This window comes from Anas platyrhynchos, chromosome 26, assembly GCF_047663525.1.
Source record: "Anas platyrhynchos isolate ZD024472 breed Pekin duck chromosome 26, IASCAAS_PekinDuck_T2T, whole genome shotgun sequence".
Lineage (NCBI taxonomy): Eukaryota > Metazoa > Chordata > Aves > Anseriformes > Anatidae > Anas > Anas platyrhynchos.
The window spans coordinates 2,756,377-2,774,007 of record NC_092612.1 but is presented as its reverse complement, the minus strand read 5'-3'; the positions used below and the strand labels follow the sequence as shown (position 1 = coordinate 2,774,007).

At 64.3% G+C, this 17,631-nt stretch overlaps 6 protein-coding genes and 1 pseudogene across 13 annotated transcripts in view; 4 read left to right on the top strand and 3 right to left on the bottom strand.

Annotated features, from left to right (window-relative positions):
* Positions 1-5,800, top strand: part of NUP210L (nucleoporin 210 like) — a 30,107-nt gene extending 24,307 nt beyond the window's left edge. The window contains exons 37-40 of the mRNA XM_072027872.1: positions 4,273-4,477; positions 4,574-4,678; positions 5,086-5,160; positions 5,429-5,800. Of these exons, the coding sequence (XP_071883973.1) occupies positions 4,273-4,477; positions 4,574-4,678; positions 5,086-5,160; positions 5,429-5,496 (453 nt within the window). The 3' untranslated portion in view covers positions 5,497-5,800. The remainder of the gene's footprint in view (positions 1-4,272; positions 4,478-4,573; positions 4,679-5,085; positions 5,161-5,428) is intronic.
* On the bottom strand, positions 2,617-4,194 carry LOC119713816 (ciliary-associated calcium-binding coiled-coil protein 1 pseudogene; annotated as a pseudogene).
* On the bottom strand, positions 5,797-6,945 carry RPS27 (ribosomal protein S27). The gene is made up of 4 exons (XM_038167932.2): positions 6,802-6,945; positions 6,464-6,572; positions 6,242-6,352; positions 5,797-6,019 (listed from the first exon to the last, which is right to left on the bottom strand). Exons 1-4 carry the CDS (start codon positions 6,805-6,807, stop codon positions 5,991-5,993), a joined length of 255 nt encoding a protein of 84 aa, XP_038023860.1. The 5' UTR covers positions 6,808-6,945; the 3' UTR covers positions 5,797-5,990.
* Positions 6,946-9,744, top strand: RAB13 (RAB13, member RAS oncogene family). Its single transcript, XM_038167931.2, has 8 exons — positions 6,946-7,236; positions 8,619-8,679; positions 8,761-8,821; positions 8,917-8,994; positions 9,086-9,175; positions 9,265-9,330; positions 9,434-9,484; positions 9,582-9,744. Exons 1-8 carry the CDS (start codon positions 7,113-7,115, stop codon positions 9,663-9,665), a joined length of 615 nt encoding a protein of 204 aa, XP_038023859.1. The 5' UTR covers positions 6,946-7,112; the 3' UTR covers positions 9,666-9,744.
* Positions 9,745-10,254: 510 nt separating this feature from the next.
* On the top strand, positions 10,255-11,791 carry JTB (jumping translocation breakpoint). Its single transcript, XM_038167930.2, has 5 exons — positions 10,255-10,408; positions 10,514-10,551; positions 11,023-11,108; positions 11,223-11,302; positions 11,404-11,791. Exons 1-5 carry the CDS (start codon positions 10,341-10,343, stop codon positions 11,558-11,560), a joined length of 429 nt encoding a protein of 142 aa, XP_038023858.1. The 5' UTR covers positions 10,255-10,340; the 3' UTR covers positions 11,561-11,791.
* Positions 11,290-14,159, bottom strand: CREB3L4 (cAMP responsive element binding protein 3 like 4). 8 transcript variants are annotated; one of them, XM_072027873.1, is made up of 9 exons: positions 13,809-14,159; positions 13,530-13,725; positions 13,353-13,426; positions 13,187-13,273; positions 12,997-13,106; positions 12,836-12,904; positions 12,664-12,748; positions 12,430-12,526; positions 11,290-12,369 (listed from the first exon to the last, which is right to left on the bottom strand). In XM_072027873.1, the coding sequence occupies exons 1-9, from the start codon at positions 13,884-13,886 to the stop codon at positions 11,789-11,791; spliced, it is 1,377 nt and encodes a 458-aa protein (XP_071883974.1). In that variant the 5' UTR covers positions 13,887-14,159; the 3' UTR covers positions 11,290-11,788. The 8 variants fall into 8 exon arrangements, with proteins under 8 accessions (XP_071883974.1, XP_071883975.1, XP_071883976.1 ...); XM_072027874.1 differs by having other exon boundaries at positions 12,997-13,103; XM_072027879.1 differs by having other exon boundaries at positions 11,995-12,341.
* A 330-nt stretch (positions 14,160-14,489) lies between these two features.
* Positions 14,490-17,507, top strand: SLC39A1 (solute carrier family 39 member 1). The gene is made up of 3 exons (XM_072027881.1): positions 14,490-15,052; positions 15,762-15,892; positions 16,446-17,507. The coding sequence occupies exons 1-3, from the start codon at positions 14,875-14,877 to the stop codon at positions 17,160-17,162; spliced, it is 1,026 nt and encodes a 341-aa protein (XP_071883982.1). The 5' UTR covers positions 14,490-14,874; the 3' UTR covers positions 17,163-17,507.
* The last annotated feature ends 124 nt before the right edge of the window (positions 17,508-17,631 follow it).

Sequence of the window (17,631 nt, the reverse complement as noted above, 5' to 3'; positions counted from 1 at the left end):
AGGCACAGTGCAACTATTATAATTGCAGCCAACGCAATAAGCAAAATAAGCACCCCTTTTCCATCTTTTCCAGTTAGCTTCTTCTTAGGAAAGCTGTTTTCCATCTTTTATAAACTTTCATCCTCCGGCAGTGTCGTGCAGGAAGGCACTGCTTGAAAAGCTTTTCTTTTGCTAGAGGATAATTACTAGCTGTTCACAATCTCATTATAAAATTCTAGAGGACACCAGGATTTTACCATGCAGATGCTAAAAAGCATCAATATTACACCTTACACAGGAAAAACCATAGTGTTTTTTCTATTCCTTTTCCCCTGGAAAATCCTTGCTTGTCTGGGAGACAAGGCAGGATGTAACATCCTTCTTCTTTTCTACATCTGCCTGATTTAAATTTAAAGCTTTGTAGGGTAGAACCCATTAAGAACTACGTTTAGTATGTGTATTTAAAAAAACTGTGTCACATCAGTAGTGAAACAAAAAATCAAAGATTATTATGCCAAAGCCTCAACTGTAGGTCCCAGAAATGATGGTATAATTATTTTTAGAGACAACCATAGCAGTAACTCAGCATGACACGGGAGACTTTAAAAACAGCAAGCCTGATCTAAACCAACAGAAAAGCCAGGAATACAGGCTGGAGACTGTTCTTAATGCACCATATTTTGTTCCTACCCATCCACCCAAAGCATGACGTTTTGCATTTCATATTAACATTCTGAAGACATGAAAGGATTGTTCAATTTGATGTTCATGTGCTGTGTCAGAGCATGTACTCTGACTGCTTGGACAGATGTCATGTCCAACTTTTGCTCATCTTCCCGCCTTCAGTTTATTCTCCTTAACTATCCCCCCTCTCATTTCAAAAAAATAAGAAATCCCTGGGGCTGTTTTTATTGGTAGCATTATTTCAGCAGGAAGATAGCTACGAATATTATTAGTCAGCAGGAAGAGAGCTACAAGTATGGTTTGTGGGATTTGAACTCCACCTTGGATTTCTCTTATGTACGAAGAGCGACTGCTCACAAATCATTGCAGTAATACTTGATGTTCACATACAACTTCTCATCTTCAAAGCACTTCAAAATTTCCCAGAAATTCCTCAAAATACGGGAGAGGGAGGGAGAGATAAGGACGAAAGCCTTTTTTTAGCATTGGTCCTAACATAAATAAATCATCATTATTCCTCTTCTGCTTTGTCATGTAGGAAGAATGTTGTAGTCATCAGATTTGACTGAAGTGCTAAATTGACAATGTTTTCGGAAAAAAAAATTTAAGAAATACTCCTCCCCTTCCATACAGACAGTTCTCTTCAGAAGTTATGTTCAGAAGTTGAGTTCAAATCCAGGGAAACTTGTGACATTAGCATAATGCTCTGGGAAATTAATTTATGTATCAAACTAAAGGTCCTTTTGATTGTAGAAAGTTTTCATGACAAAAGTCATATTTCAAAGCAATAAAACATTGCAGAACATAACCATGAATCTTAGAAATTTTAAAGGAATTTTTTTTAGGATAAACCAATAATTCCTGATGAGTTACCTCACCCTTCAAATTGGAATAGTTGGCTTTTATAGCGGAAAGGAAGCTCTTATGAACTTGTTGGCCCGTGTTGGATAGGAAAATTAAGAAATCTTTTAGTGACTTGCTATAGAGCTTACTTCTGATCATGTAATGGGAAGAATCTTTCTCAACACATGAGACCAACTAAAATTTTCTGCCCACTTAACATCTCAAACAACTGCTTTACATCTGACATGTACTTTAAAGAGTACTTCCAGGCTATTGGCACTCAAGTGCAGCTACTGAATATTGTCTTTAAATTCTGGGAGCTCTTTCTGATGAACAACGTGCAGGCAATATCCCCTTCTGGCTGTGCTCTCAGCTCTGAGCACACCCATGCAAGACCTTTTAGGCAAACAATTTCAGGTGACTGTCATTTTTGCCTGGATGTGTCAGGCTTGCAAACATTTTTCATTATCACCATAAAAATGTGGATGAAGTGAAACAAAGTCTAACATTTTATTTAATAAGAAACAAATACAAAAATGTAACGAATAAAATACTGTTTCTTAAATATTCACTTAAACATACAATCCAGCCCTTACACTTGAAAGCAGGACTTGTTTTTAACATGCTTTCTGAGGCAAAGAGTTCTGTAACACAGCAATTTATAACTATTTTGAAACATAGACATTAAACAAGTTCTTCTGATGTCAATTATTATGTAGTTAGATTCCTCTTGTGTTGACAACATTTCTATAATGTCTGACAAAATATGGAATGATGTTAGCATACAGAGGAATAGGGAATACATTTTCAGATGAAACCTTACACATATTCCAGAAAAAAATCCATGGAAATCAAAAGGAAATCTTTCTGGGAATACTGTATAAGTACATACTTTCCTTTTATGCAGTTTTAGTATGGTGGAAATAAAGAAGTGTAATATATGAAATTAGTTTAAAGGCTTAGAAAAAAATTAAAGTGAAATAACATACATGTTATTAATGAATAACTATAGAAAAAGCTGTATAATTACGTGTTAATTAAATTCTCTCCTTATTGTATCTGCAATACCTCAAAATTACATTTCCTTTCTGTGTATTCTTCTAGCAAAATATCCTTTCTTATCTGGTTATTTAGGACTTTTTAATTTTTCTGTTCTCAAAGTACAAGCTTCTTCTTGCATTTGCAGCTTTTCACTTATCTCTGCCTCAAGGTTGGCAATAATTTAATTTGGGATTCCACCCACTGCAGACTTCTGATCTTCAACAGTGAAAGCAGCCACAGCACCTGCCTCAAGGGGCTCTGCCTCTGGACAGGGTTCTTCCAGGTGACCTCGATCAGATCCCTTGGGTTCCATCTCTGGAGCTATTGGCAATAGTATCAGTGATGCACAGCTCTCTGAAGGCACACCTTCCAGTAAAGGAGGGAAGGGGGTAACTGCAGGTGGGGCAAGTTCAGTCACACACTTATTGCTTATCACAAATTCTCTAGGACTGTGGAAGAGATGTTCATACAGTTTATAGGGTTTAAATAAGCTGATACTCAAGTAATCAATGATTGCTTTGGCTTGTTCCATGCTGAAGACACCCATGTCACCACTTCTTTCTGAATCAGTTTCTCCTATTCCAGCCATTGCTTCTCCAAGATCCTTTATTTTATCTCTTAAGGTCATATATTTGTCATGGAGATTCTCCAACAGGAAGTTCAGTAGAATCCTGAGAGCTGCACAAGACTGAAGTTCTTTTCTTTAGCCCACCACAGTCTGGCAGTATAATAATCTAAGAAAATATCTTCCTTCAAGGATGTCTTTAATTGTTTAAAATTCAGGAATTCCTCCAGCCTTTTTTGAACTCATTCTACACTTTATTCTGACAAAGCAGTATTTGGGAAGGAGAAAGAAATGTCTGATGGATAATCTTCCAGCCACCTCCTGCATCCTGATCCTGGTCTTCTGCCCCGGTGGGCTGCCAGCCTCCACCTCCCTCATGGTGCCTGGGCTTGGCGTCACCAGGGAATGGGGCAGGCCCCAAATCTCCTCCTGTGTGGCTGTGGTGTCTGTTCTCACCCTGCTGGGCACCTCGTAGTCATAACCTCAGCAGCAGTCACATCCCCCCTGGCTGCTGCCTCCCCCACTTTCTCCCCCACTTGTTTCTAAGTCTTTACATCGCATACAGCTGAGGCCGTCGAGGGGACCCCTTGTTCTTGCAAAAACTTCTATAGTAGCTTTTTCTTAAACGGCTCATATCTTACACCTCTTTTTATTATCAGTTGCGTTAATAATTTCACTCCAGCCTCTTCTGCTGCTGCAAGCTCGGCTCCCATGGTGAGCGCCCAGCCGCTCACCGGCCCTTCAGGCCACGTCCTGGGGTCAAAGCTGGGGTCTGGCTGTGAGCTTCATGCAGCTGGATGCCCTCTGGGTGCTCGTGCAGTGCTGCTCTGCCCCGGTCACACCGGGGGCACCATGTGAAGGGATCGAGGCCCCCAGTTTGCTGCGGAACCGGAGCCCCCCAGTGTCGGGCACTGCCGAGCAGCTGGGCCAGCTGCAGCACGCCAGCAGCTCCAGCTGATCGCTGGTCACCCAGGGGTAACCCAGTGGGGCCACTGGGGAGCAACTGCGGGCTGGGTGCTGTGCCCAGGGGGTTGTGTGGGGTGGGTCTGCATCACCCACACGACCGTGACTCCGTGTTCCATGACTGCGTAGACCATCAGTGTATCAGTCACACGCCATTTGGTCACACTTCAAGCCTCTCTGTCTGTCTGTCCCCAAAGGTTCAGCCCAGCTCTCCGGCTCTAACCGTGATGCCTCCGGAGCGTTCTCTCAGCATGCCTGGGCTTGTCTCCTACATGGTCAGCGTGGTCAACTTCACCTCTCTCCAGCAGATGCCAGCACCGGCCTTCGTCACCGTGTCTTGTGCTCTCACCGGCCAAAGGGCAGCGGTAGCAGTGAGAGCTCTCAGCAGGGACTGTGCGCCCGGTGAGCACCGTTAGGGGAAGGGAAGCTTCTCCTGGGAAGCTGGTGCAAGCCGGGAGCTGCCCGTGTATGGCGCTCACCCTGTCCTTCGCACCGCAGGTCAGTGCAGAGACGTGGGAATTCATCACCAGCTAGCGAGCTCTTACCACGTCCTTCTCTTCACTCTCTTTGCTGTTTCAGCACTGACAGCTGCAATGTTCCTGGGTAAGTGATTTGTAACTCGAGAGGTCACACCTAGATGAAGCAGAGATGCGTGCTTCCCTCACTGTGATTTAGGGCCAGTTCCACGTCCCTGCCTTTCACAGCACAGCACTCTTCAGGAGCTTTAGGAAACTGAAGTCCTTCTAGAAAAGATGTGACAGCAATTGTTTTTCTTGAGCAGTCCTCCCTTCAGTCACTGGGGATCTGAACCTCAGCCAGAGGCAGGAGGCAACAAGGAAGGAAACCTTCCACTTGTGACTGCAGCCCCTGCAGCTGCAGGCAGTGCAACATGGTAGAATCCAGGAGGATGGGGGGGAAGCAGCACTTTGAGGAAGAGCTGCCAGAATTGGGGGAAAATTGCATGTCCTCGAGGGGGCTCAGAATCTAACCAGGGTGCTGGTTCTATGCAGCCTACAACGCGCTCCTGACCAGGCTGCAAACGGTTCCTGTTGTGTATGTGCCTACCACTGCTGTGCCTCACACAGGTAAGAAAAGTTTGTTTTTTCTTATTTTGGCACTTTCTAGTCCTATTTCCCACACACATGCCAGGCTGGCATCCTGGGTTCACAGCGCAGTGCAGCTCGGTGAGTTATCACCACTTTACACACAAACACCTCCAAAATTCACCACTGAGGGGGAACTCCAAGAACAACATGGGGCCTTTGGAGGGGTCTGGAGAACGTCCCCTCCTCTGTGAAGAGCTGGGAACACTGCAATTCTGAACGCAGCCTCCCTTTGTTTCCTTTTTTGCAGGATATTCCTACCCTGGCAGCTCCCAGCATGAAAGGACTCAGCTGGGGCTCTGGAGCGTGCGGAGGTGAATCCTTACCAGGGAGATCCCCACTGTGAGCAGGGATGGGTTGTTTCCAACCTGAACAAAAATTGTTTAATTCACCCTGTTTTCTGCTGATCTGAGCCTTGGAGGTTAAGTACCTGTGCTCTCCTGACGTTTAACTGCACGGTGAGGGCCGGGCCAGGTTAGCTTTTGGGATTAACGGCAGGCCCACCAGCCACATTCCCTCTCACATGCTCTGTAACTGATCATAACCCCTGTTCTTTACCAGTCCCAGTTCAAATTAATGCTCAAGACAGCAAATGCATTAAAAGCAGACCAGTTGGTGTGTATTTTATCCAAAATTTATTGAAGCAAGATGGGCGGGGCTACAGGGACAGCATGACAGTCACATTCCTGGCTGGCCTTCCTGGGCAGTGTGCTCAGGTCACACCTTGGCGTCTCGTTCTGTGGTCACCTCTCCTCCCGGCGAGCTGTGGGGCCATCCATGCGCCGTGTCCCAGCCACCCCAGCTCCCCCCGCTCAGTGCTGCTTTCGCCTGAAGGAGCATCCTGGGGGCAGAGCAGAGCGGTGAGAGCCGGGAGCTTCTGAAACCCCTCAAACCAACACCCACCCTGCGCTTCTTGCCAGAAATTTCTCCATTTCACCACAGAAACACACCTCCCCCCTCCTCTATCACCGAAAAAAAGCCCCGTAAAGTCCAAGCCATTTTTTAACCCAGCGATTAACCGTTCCGTGCCGCCCCCCCGGGGCTCGGCGTCCCCCCCACGCACCTTCTGTGAGCCTCGCCTTGCCGCCGGTGGGCTGGCACAGCACGGTGGAGCAGCCGACACACAGCACGACGGTCTGCGCGTGGCTGAACACCGTGGTGATCTTGTAGCACCCTGCGGGCAGAGCACGGGGAGGGGGGGAGGGAGCGGCGTTAGGGCGCGGGGCGGCACCGGGAGGGAACCGGGCCCCGCGGCCCCCCCCCGCCCCCTCCCCCAGGCGCCTACCGGGGCACTTGACGTCCATGAAGTAGGAGTTGGGGCTCTGCACCAGGCGCTTCTTCTTGTGCTTCCTCTTCTCCTCCTCGGGGGACGGGTGCAGCAGGTCCTTGGCCAGCTGCGGGCGGGAACAGCCGCGCTCAGCCCCGCCGCCACCGGGCCCCGCCGCCCCCCGCCGCCATCTTGCGCCCCCGCCACCGAGGAGATGGCGGCGGCCGCGGCCCCCCCCGGCCCTCCCCGCTCCCCCCCTCCTCCCTCGGCCTTCCCCAGCCCCGCGGAGCCCGGTCCCGGCCCCTCAGCCCGCGGCGGGGCGGCGAGGCCCGGTGCCGGGGGCGCGGCGCACTCACGGGCATGGTGGCGTGCGGGCGGCCGCGGCCGGAAAGGGGCCAAACCGGAAGCGAGCCCCGCTATATCCGCCGCGGGGTTCCCCGCACGGGCGGAAGCGAGGCGCGGCGCCATCTTGGGAAGGGCGCTGGGCAGGCGTGGGGGCGGCCATCTTGGGAAGGGCGAGGCGAGCCTCCCTGCACAAGGGGCGGGGCAGCGGGGCGAGGTGGGCGTGGCTACTGAGAGGGGGCGTGGCCTCGGTTAGCCCCGCCCCTCCGTGCCGGGCCGGGCCCCGTGGCGGGCGGGGGGCAGAGCGGCCCGGCGGGCGGGGGCCATGGCCAAGGCGTACGACCACCTCTACAAACTGCTGCTCATCGGCGACAGCGGCGTGGGCAAGACCTGCCTCATCATCCGCTTCGCCGAGGACAACTTCACCAGCACCTACATCTCCACCATCGGTGCGTCCCCGCCGCCACCGGGCCCCCCGCGCCCCCCCTTACCGGGACCGGGACCCCCTAAAAACCCCCCACCGGGACCGGACCTCCTGCACCCCCCCTTAACGGGACCGGCCCCCCTGGAGCCCCCCCACCGGGACCGGCTTCCCCGGAACCCCCGTACCGGGACCGACCCCCTCTGGAACCCCCCCACCGGGACCGGGCCCCCTGCACCCCCCCTTAACGGGACCGGCCCCCCTAAAAACCCCCAACCGGGACCGGGCCCCCTGGAACCCCCCCACCGGGACCGGGTCCCCTAAAGCCCCCCAACCGGGAACGGCCCCCCTAAACCCCCCCTTAACGGGACCGGCCCCCCTGCACCCCCCGTTACCGGGACCAGCCCCCCTAAAACTCCCCCACCGGGACCGGCCCCCCTGGAACCCCCGTACCGGGACCGGCCCCCCCCGCACCCCCAAAATTTCCCCACCGGGACCGGACCTCCCCCTCCCCCTCCCTCTCCACCCCCCCAACACCGGGACCCCCCCCCCCGCCCCGCCCCGGCCCCCCCCCGCCGCTCTTTGCCTCGCCCGATCCGGATCAGATCCGGCCCGCGGCGTTTTGCAATCCCGGAGCGGCCCCGGACCCCCCCCCCCCCTCCGGGAGCTGGGAGCGAGGCTGAGCCCCGGGGGGGCCTCCGCGGGGCCTCCGCTGCGGGGAACGGCACCGGGACAGCGGGGAGCTGAGGGGGGCTCCGGGACCCCCCGGGACCGGGTCCCGGCCACCCCCGGGAGCCCGCGGCAGAACCGCTGGGGGGGGGGCGCTGATGGCGGCCGTGTCCCGGGCCAGAACCCGAGGCCCCCCCCATCTCCTCCTCCTCCTCCTCCTCCTCCTCCTTCTCCTCTTCCTCCCGGCCCTGCCTTCAAAGCCATTTCCTGAGCCGGCGGCAGCTGCCCCGTCCCGCCAGCAACTCCCCAAACTCCATAAAAACTGAATAAAAACTCCACCAACTCCATAAAAACTCCACCAATTCCATAAAAACTCCACCAACTCCATCAGCTCCGGCTGCCGGCCGCTGGCACCCGCACCCACAAACCGGGCTGAGCACCGGGGGGGCAGCAGCGTGGGCGCTGGGGGGGCTGGGGGAGGCAGCCCCACTGGGGGGCTCCTGGCAGCCTTCAGGGCTGGGATAACCCCCAGCCGGGCAGCCCCCCCGGTGCTGGGGGTGCTGTGATGCTGTCCCATGGGGAATGCCTCGTCCCAACCCTGGGGGGCTTGGGGGTGCCCCCCCCGCCCACTCCCACCCGGCTTTGCCCCCACCTCCCCCCCCCCGGGGCTGTTTGTGGCTGGGCAGCTCCTCGCCCCGCAGCCGGGTCCCCGCTCCCACCGGCCTCCCCTTCCCCTCCCAGGCATCGACTTCAAAATCCGGACGGTGGAAATCGATGGGAAGAAGATCAAGCTGCAGGTCTGGTGAGTTGGGGGGCGCGGGGGCACCCCCCCAGCCCTCAGCACCGCCAGGACACCCTCACACCCCCCTCTGCTCCCTCGCAGGGACACGGCGGGGCAGGAGCGCTTCAAAACCATCACGACAGCCTATTACCGCGGGGCCGTGGTATGGCGGGGGGGACGTGGGGGGGACCCCGGGGGGCTGGGGCAGCCCCCGGGTGGTGTCGGGTCCCTGCCCCGCTGACCGCGCCGTCCTCGCAGGGCATCATCCTGGTGTACGACATCACGGATGAGAAATCCTTCGAGAACATCCAGAACTGGATGAAGAGCATCAAGGAGGTGGGGGCACGGTGGGGCTGGGGCTGTGAAGGGGGTGGGTGGGTGGGGGGGGGGGTGAAGCTGCCACGTTCTCTATGCCCCCCCCCCAAAGAATGCATCTGCTGGTGTCGAGCGGCTCCTCATCGGCAACAAGTGCGACATGGAGAGCAAGCGCAAAGTGCAGCGGGACGCCGCCGAGAAGGTAGGGTGGGGGCACGAACCCCCCCGGCCGTGGGGCAGGGCTGTGGGGCCGTGTCCCCCCTTCCCACGTGGCGTCCCCTCGTCCTCCAGCTGGCCAAGGAGCATGGGATCCGCTTCTTCGAGACCAGCGCCAAGTCCAGCGTGAACGTGGAGGAGGTGAGAGGCACGGGGGGGGGCCGCTGCCCCCCATGGTGGGGGTGGTGTCGGGGGGTCCCCGTGCCGGGGGCAGCCCCCGCTGACCCCCCCCCTCTCCCCATAGGCCTTCAGCACGCTGGCGCGGGACATCCTGCAGAAATCAACCCGAAAAGCGGTGAGTGGGCTGGGGGTGGGGGGCTGAGCTGGGGGCACCCCCTTCCAGCCCCCCCTGACCCCGTGTCCCCCTCCAACCCCTCCCCATACTCTTGCAGGTCCCGAGCACCACCGCCACGGCCGGCTCGCTGCCGGAGCCCAGCGCCCCGCGGCGGGGCAGCTCCCGGTGCCGGCTGCTGTAGGGCCGCCACCGCCCCGGGGCAGCGCGGGCGCCTCTCCGGGAGCCGGGGGGGGGCTGCAGCGGGGGCGACCCCGCACCAGGTGCCATAAACCCGGCCTGTGCCTTGCCCCCGGCTCCGCTCCGTGTCTGGGGGACGGGGACGGGGGGGGGGGGAAAGGGGGTAGCGGGAGGGCGGGGGGGGGGACGCGGACACGTGTGGGCGCGCCGGCGGGCCGGGAAGCCCCGCCCCTTGGTGCTAAGCCCCGCCCCCTTTGAGCTAAGCCCCGCCCCTTGGATGGAGGCCACGCCCCTTCGGGTAACGCCACGCCCATTGGCGCCAAGCCGCACTGCTCGGACCGAGGCCACGCCCATCCGCGCTAAGCCACGCCCCCTTGTGCCGACCCCGCGCCCCTTGGCGCCGAGCCGCACTCCTGGGCTCGAGGCCACGCCCATCGGTTCGAAGCCACGCCCCCTCCGCGCGAAGCCACGCCCCTCGCAGAGCCGCGCCCGAACCCCGCCCTGCACTGAGGCCACGCCCCCTCAGCCACGAGCCACGCCTCCCTCGGGAGGCCACGCCCCTACATGAGATAAACCCCGCCCCCTTGTGGCCCCGCCCCCTCGGTGGCCCCGCCCCGCTCCCGGCACCCCCCGCGCCCCGCGATGGCGGCTCGGTGCCGGTGCCGGTCCCGGTAGCGCCATGGGCCCGGGGTGGCCGCGGGGCTGGGCGCTGCTGGCGGCGCTGGGAGCGCTGGGGCTCGGCCTGCGGTGAGCGGGGGCTGGGGGGGGGCACCGGAACCGGTACCGGTACCGGGGGGGTGCCGGTCAGGCTCCGGGCCCGGCCCTGACGCTCTCCCCGCGCTCTCCCCGCAGGGCGGCGGCGGCGGCGGTGGGCGAGGAGCGGCGATCGGGTGGGTGCGGGGCGGGGATGGGAACCGGCACCGGGGGACCGGGACCGGGGCTTGGGGCTGGAACCGGAGGCTGGGGACCGGGACCAGGGGCTGGGACTGGAACTGGGCCCGGGGGCTGGGGTCCGGGGCTTGGGACCGGGACCGGGGCACGGGGCTGGGACCGGTGGACCGGGACTGGGGGCTGGAGACAGGGGCTGGAACCGGGACCAGGGCAGGGACCAGGGCTGGGGACCGGGACCAGGGGCTAGAACCGGGACTGTGACCGGGGGATGGGGACCGGGGCTTGGGACCGGGACCGGGGCACGGGGCTGGGACCGGTGGACTGGGACTGGGGCTGGAACTGGGACTAGGGCTGGGACCAGGGCTCAGGGCCGGGACCAGAGGACCGGGACCAGGACTGGAACCGGGGCTCGGGGCTGGGGACCGGTCCCGGTTCCCGACCCCTGCTCAGCGCCCACACCGTGCCCGCAGCGAGCTCCACGCCGAGCACGCCGTGCTGGCAGCTGGAGGACTTCGTGGTGGCGCAGGAGTGCGGCCGCTGCTCCAGCTTCCAGGCGGTGAGTGACCCCCGCGGGGCTGCCCCTCCCCCGGTACCGGTACCGGCACCGTCCCCATCCCCGTGCCCCCTGCCCGGCCTCACGGCGCCTCGCCCCGACCCCTCTCTCTTGCAGAAGACGGTCCCGGAGTGCGGCCCCACCGGCTTCGTGGAGCGCATCAGCTGCGCCGCCTCCAAGCGGGACGAGTTCAAGAGGTGGGCGAGGGGCCGGGGGGACATGGACGGGGCCGCGTTGGGGCCGTTCCCCCCCCTCTCCTCCTCCTTTTATTTTCTCCTTCTTCTCCCCCTCCCCGCAGCTGCCGCTCGGCGGTGCTGGAGGCTCACGTCTTCTGGAGGTTCGTGGGCACCATGATGTGCGTGGCAGCCGTGTTCGCGGTGCTGGTGGTGTGCCGGCAGCGCGTGCTGGACAGGAAGGCGCTGGAGAAGGTCCGCAAGCAAATCGAGTCCATCTAGCGCCCGCGGGGCACCAGGCACGGCAGCGGCACCCGCACCGAGGGGACTCGGCTCCGTTCCCAAAGCAGGAGGAAGAGGAGGAGGAGGAGGAAGGAGCATCCCCGGGCCCCCCGCCCCGCTCTGCCATGCCCCCGTGGATGCTGCGGGTGCCCCGTGGGGTCCCGGTGGCGATTTGGGCTGTGCGGGGAGCCCGGTGCCCTGGGGGCGTGCAATAAAGCCCGGTCGTTATCACCCTGGTGTTTGTCCTCCTGGGACTGGGCCGTGCCTCCCGGTTGTGCCCCGCTGCCCCCGGGGGTGCCCCCTTCCTCGCCGAGCCCCCCCCCCAGCCACGTTTGGGTGCAGAGCGGGCGTGGGTTTATTCACCAGAAGCCGCCTGCGAGCACGGAGCTCCCCTCCCTGCGCTGTGCATGGGGGGCACCCAGAGCCCCTGCCTGGGGTATGGTGGGGGGGGGGCCCAACTGCCCCCCCCCGGTCCCAGGGTGGCTCCCAGCCCCCCGAGTGGGGCCGTTCCCCACTGGCTGTCACATCTCGTCCCCGTGCGCCTGTTTTGCTGCCACCGCTGCGTCCCGCGGCCACGGCTGAGCCCTCGGATCCCCTGGGGGAGCCCGGCCTGAGGAGTTGGTGCCTGGCTCCGTACCGGGGGGGGGCAGCCTGTCCTCCTGCCCCCCCTTGGCACCGTTCTCCGCTGCCACCCCCGGCTCTTCCAGCTGCCACCACGTCCCCGGGGCTTCTCCAGCCGGTGCCGGTGGCTCCGTGCGGGTCAGGATGTGCCTGGAGATCACTGCGGGGACGGGGAGCACCGGGCAGGGCTGGGGGCAGCTGCTGCCGCCCCCCCCGGGATCCCGCAGCCCCCCTCAGCTCCCCATTACCTCCTGTGGGCTGGGGGGGGTCCCGGCGGCCCCCCCGGCCCCAGCAGAAGGGGCTGTAGCTGGGGAAGAGGATGAGCACCAGGGAGAAGAGCAGGATCTAGGGGGGGGGGGAGGACACAGGAGTGGGGTTACAGCACCAGGAGGTGTGCGGGGGGGGGGGCACCCGTGGGTGCGCTGCCCCCGGGGGGGGGGCTGAGCCCCTTTTTGGGGGGGGGGGGGTATGCGTGTGGGTACCAGGACGCAGGTGCTGGTCTGGGCGGCTTTGTTGGACGTCTGCTTGATGAGAGCCTGCAGCGCCTGCAGCTGGCTCAGCAGGGACCTGGGGGGGGGGGCGAGGTGGGGGGGGGCAAATGGGGGGGGGGTCCAGGCGTTGCCCTGCACCCCCCCGGGGGTCCCCATCGCTCACCCGTTGCGCTGCTCCAGCTCCTGAACCTTCCTGTGCAGCTCCTGGTTCTGTGCCGAGCACGAGGCCGCCCTGCCCAGGGAGGGGTGGGGGTGCTGAAGGGGCCCCCCCAGAGGAAGGAGGGGGTGGGGGGCACACGGGGGGGGGTCCCTGCCGGCTCCCACCTGCTCTCCAGCCCGTCCAGGTATTCCTTCCTCCTGCGGCGGCTGTCCTGCGCCGACTGCTTGTTGCGGATTTTCCTCCGCACCTTCTTCAGGACGCGCTCCTCAGCCTGCTGCGGCCGGGGGGGGGTGAGCTGGGACCCCCACCTTGCCCCCCCCCCCCAACTCGGGACCCCCCCCTCCCCAAACCCACCTTGGTGAGGGGCAGGGAGCCGGGCAGCGTCACCCCCTCCTGCGCCAGCAGCCGCTGCTCCTCCTCCGACAGCAGCAGGACCGGGGGCTGCGGGGAGAAATGGGGGGGCGAGGGGGGGGAATTGGGGTGCACAGTGCTGGGGGGGGGGCAGCAGAGCCGGACTCACCGTGGGGGGGGGCAGGGTGGGCAGCGTGGTGATGATGCAGGACTCGGGGGGCAGCAGCGCGGGGGGCAGCCAGTCTGGGGGGGGGGGGTGGGGGGGTGATGCTCTGCCCTGCGGGATGCGGCCCCCCCCGGGCTGAGCACCCCCCCCCCAGGATAAGCCCCCCCCAGCCCCACTGACCCAGCTGGATGGTGACCCCGCCGTGTGCGGGCCCGGCGGTGCAGACCACCTCGTAGACGGTGTTGGTGGTGGGGGGGGGCTCCTCTGGCTGCTCCCCCCCATCCCCCGGGGGGGGGTCCTGGGGGGTCCTGGGGGGGCCGCACACCTCGTCCGGGGCCACGGCCGGGCCCAGCGGCTCCTCGGGCTGGGTCCCGTCCTGCGGCCGGGGGGGGGACACGGTGGGGACCGCGGGGGTGGCACCTCCCGGTGTGCCCCCCCCCAAACCCCAGCCACACTCACGGTGTCCGGGAGGGGCCCCCAGCCCCCAAAGGGGGGCAGGAAGGGGTCGGCCCCCAGGCACAGCTCGTCCGGATCCATGGGGGGGGGCTCGGGGGGTCCGTCCCGGTCCGTCTGTCCCGTCCCGTCCCGGTCCCGTCCCGCCCCCTCCAGGATCTCGGATCCTGGCCGAGCCCCTCCCAGCCCCTCCCCAACCGGCGGCGGGGCCGCGCCCCCCTCCCGCTACCGGGGGCTCAGGGCTGGCTGCGGGGCAGCGGCCGCCGCCGGTGTCCGCACCGGGACCCCCGGGATCCCCCCCGGGGTCCCCCTCGGATCCATCCCGGAGCCCCCAAGGACCGGGCAGAACCGAGCCCCGCTCACCGGCCCGGTGCGCTCCGTCCTGCCCGGTCCCGGTCCCGGTCCCGGTCCCGGTGGGGGTCCCGGTCCCTGTAGGGGTCCCGGTAGGGGTCTCGGTCCCGGTGCCGGTCCCGGTAGGGGTCCCGGTAGGGGTCCCCGTAGGGGTCTCGGTCGGGGTCCCGGTCCCGGTCCCTGTCCCGGAACTGGTCGGGGTCCTGATCCCGGTCGGGGTCCCGGTCCCTGTAGGGGTCCCGGTCGGGGTCCCGGTCCCGGTCCCGGTGCCGGTGGGAGTCCCGGTAGGGGTCCCGGTGGGGGTCCCCGTAGGGGTCCCGGTTCCAGGTCGGGGGCCCGATCCCGGTCCCGGTCGGGGTCCCGGTCCCGGTCCCGGAACTGGTCGGGGTCCTGATCCCGGTAGGGGTCCCGGTCCCTGTAGGGGTCCCAGTGCCGGTCCCGGTCGGGGTCTCGGTCCCGGTGCCGGTGCCGGTCCCGGTCCCTTCCCCTTCCCGTTCCCAGCCCCGTTCCCGTCCCGCCCCGCCCGCTCCCTTCCCGTTCCCCTTCCCGTTCCCGTTCCCCGCCGGCCTCCCCCAGCCCCTCTCGGGCCGCCCCCCCCCGGGGCCATCCCCGCGTGTCCGGGGCGGGTCCCAGCCCCGTGCCCCCCCCCGCTCCGCCCCGGGTTCTCGCAGCGCGGCCGCCCGGAGCCTTCCCGGTGCCGGTGGCGGCGGAGCCCGGCGGGATGGCGGCGGGAGGCGGCCCCGGGGCCGCGGAGCTGTCCTGGAGCCCCGGGGCCGCGCCTCGAGGGGCCCCCCCCGGGCTGGGGCTGAAGCTGGGGGCCCTGGTGGCGCTGCTGCTGCTGCCCCTGGGCTGCGGGCTGGGGCCGATCTGCTGCCTGCGGCACCCCCCGGGCACCGCCGGTACCGGGGGGGGGACGGGGGGGGGCAGGGGGGATGGGGGGGGGTGAGGGAGGATGGGGGGGGGCAAGGGGGGAGGCTCCGGGGAGGGGCGGCCCCAAGGGTGGTGGGGGGTAAAGGTGGAGGGGGCTGGGGGGGGGGTACACGGGGGCTGGGGGGGGATTTGGGGGGTGCCGGGGGGGTGCCGGGGGGTGGGGGGGAGCGGGGTCAGTCCGGGGGGGGTTGGAGGGGGGTTGGGGGTACGGGGGGCTCCAGAAGGGGTTGTCCTGGGGGGTCTGGGGGGTTTTGGGGGGGGTTGGGGGAGAATCCTGGGGTCTGGGGGGGTCTGGGGGTCCAAGGGGGCTGCCCCAGGGTCAAGCTGGGGGGGTTCTGGGGGTCCGGGGGGGCTCCAGAAGGGGTTACCCCTGGGGTTATGGGGGTCTGGGGGGTTTTGGGGGAGAAGCCTGGGGTCAGGGGGGTCTGGGGCCCGAGGGGGTTGCCCCAGGGGTGGGGGGTACCAGGGTCAAGCTGGGGGGGGTTCTGGGGGTCCGGGGGGGGCTCCAGAAGGGGTTGTCCTGGGGGTTATAGGGGTCTGGGGGGGCAACCTGGGGTCTGGGGTGTCCGAGGGGGCTGCCCCAGGGGTTGGGGGAGGCCTCGGGGGGATCTAGGGGGGGTTGTGGGGGCAGCTCGGGGGGTCTAGGGGGGGTCTCATCCCCTTCTTGCCCCCCCCCAGACTTGCAGAGCCCGGGGCTGAGCCTGCTGAGCTGCTTCGCGGGGGGGGTCCTGCTGGGCACCTGCCTGCTCGACCTCCTGCCCTCCTACCTGGCCGGCATCGCCGCCGCGCTGGAGGAGCTGCGAGTCCCGGTGGGGACAGGGGGGGGGGCACGGGGATGGGGGGGGCAATGGGGATGGGGGGGGGCAACGGGGACGGGGGGGGCAATGGGGATGGGATGGGAGGGGATGGGATGGAACTGGGTGGTGGGGTGGGACGGGGACAGTGGGGAGGGGGTGGGGGTGGAAAACTGGGGAAGGGGTGGGGGGGTGGAAAAGTGTGGGGGGGACAATGGGGACGGGATGGGGGGGGTGGGGGGCAGGGTAATGGGAACGGGACAGCAGCGACTGGGTGGGGGGGGGGGACAACGGGTGGGGATGGGATGGGGGGGTGGGACGGGGGGGTGGGTGTGGGAGGGGGCGGTGGGGAGGGGGCGATGGGGAGGGGGCGATGGGGAAGGGGACGGCGGGGGCAGGCCGGGGGGGGTTGGGGGCTGTCGGGGGGGGGGCCGCGCCGCCCGGCCGTGACTCACGGAAAGATCCCGGCACCGCTTCCCGGCAGCCTCCACCTCCGCCTCCCCGTGCTCCCCACCCCCCCCAGCAGCCCCGCACTGACCCCCCCACCCCTCATTTTCCCCCCCCCCAGCTGCAGTTCCCCCTCCCCGAATTCATCCTGGCCATGGGCTTCTTCCTGGTGCTGGTCCTGGAGCAGGCGGCGCTGGCCCAACAAGACGCCACCGACCCCAACCGGGGGGGCGAGGACGAGGATGAGGACGCCACAACCCCAGCACGCGCCCTTCTACCCCCTGACACCCCCCGAGACCCCCCCGGCTCCCCGAAGCCCCCCAGCCCCTTGCGTTCGGGGCTGTTGGTGCTGGCGCTGGCGCTGCACGGGGCGCTGGAGGGGCTGGCGCTGGGGCTGCAGGAGGCCGGGGGGGCCGCGCTGCGCCTGGGCCTGGCCCTGCTGCTGCACAAGGGGCTGGTGGGCTTCAGCCTGGGCCTGCAGCTGCTGCGGGGCCGCCTGCGCCGGGGGGCCGCGGCCGCCTGCCTGCTGCTCTTCGCCCTCACGGCCCCCCTGGGGGTCGCGGTGGGGTTGGTGGTGACGGGGCCGGTTTGGGGGGGTGGGGGGAGCGGGGGGGGCGCAGGCCCGAGGCAGCGGTTGTGCCGCAGCGTGCTGGAGGGGCTGGCGGCCGGCACCTTCCTCTACGTGGCCTTTTTGGAGGTGCTGCCCCGAGAGCTGGGGGGGCCCCAAGAGGTGGGGGGGGGCCGAGAGCAGGGGGGGGCCCGGTTGCGCATCCCCAAGGTGCTGGCGCTGCTGGGGGGGTTCGGCCTCGTCACCGCCGTGCTCTTCATCAGGATCTGAGCCCCGGGTGGGGGGGCACCCCCCAGAGTCACCCCCCCGAGCCACCCCCCCAAGGGGTTAAATGCCCCCTCAATACCCCACCAAGTGCCAAAGGGGGCGGTTTTTGGGGCTCAGCCCCCCCCCCCAGCAGCCCCGTGCCTCAGTTTCCCCTCCTGCACCAGCAGTGCCGCTCCCTGCCCACCCCGGTGGCGCCCCCCCCCCCCCATTCTCCCAGACCCCCCCCCCAATTCAGGGATATGCAGGGGGGCGCTCAGCCCCCCCTAAAAAAAAAAATAAGTGCCCTTACAGCACCCTGCCCCCCCAGGGGGTGTGGGCGAAGCAATAAAGGACTGGGTGAGGAGGTGGTGCTCGTGTCCTGTGCCTGGGGGGGATTTTTTTTGGGGGGGGGGCTCGGCTGTGGGACCCCCCCCTCGTGGGGGGGTCGTGAGTGGGGCCTTGGGGGGGGCTGGGGGGTGCTGGGCTGTGAGAC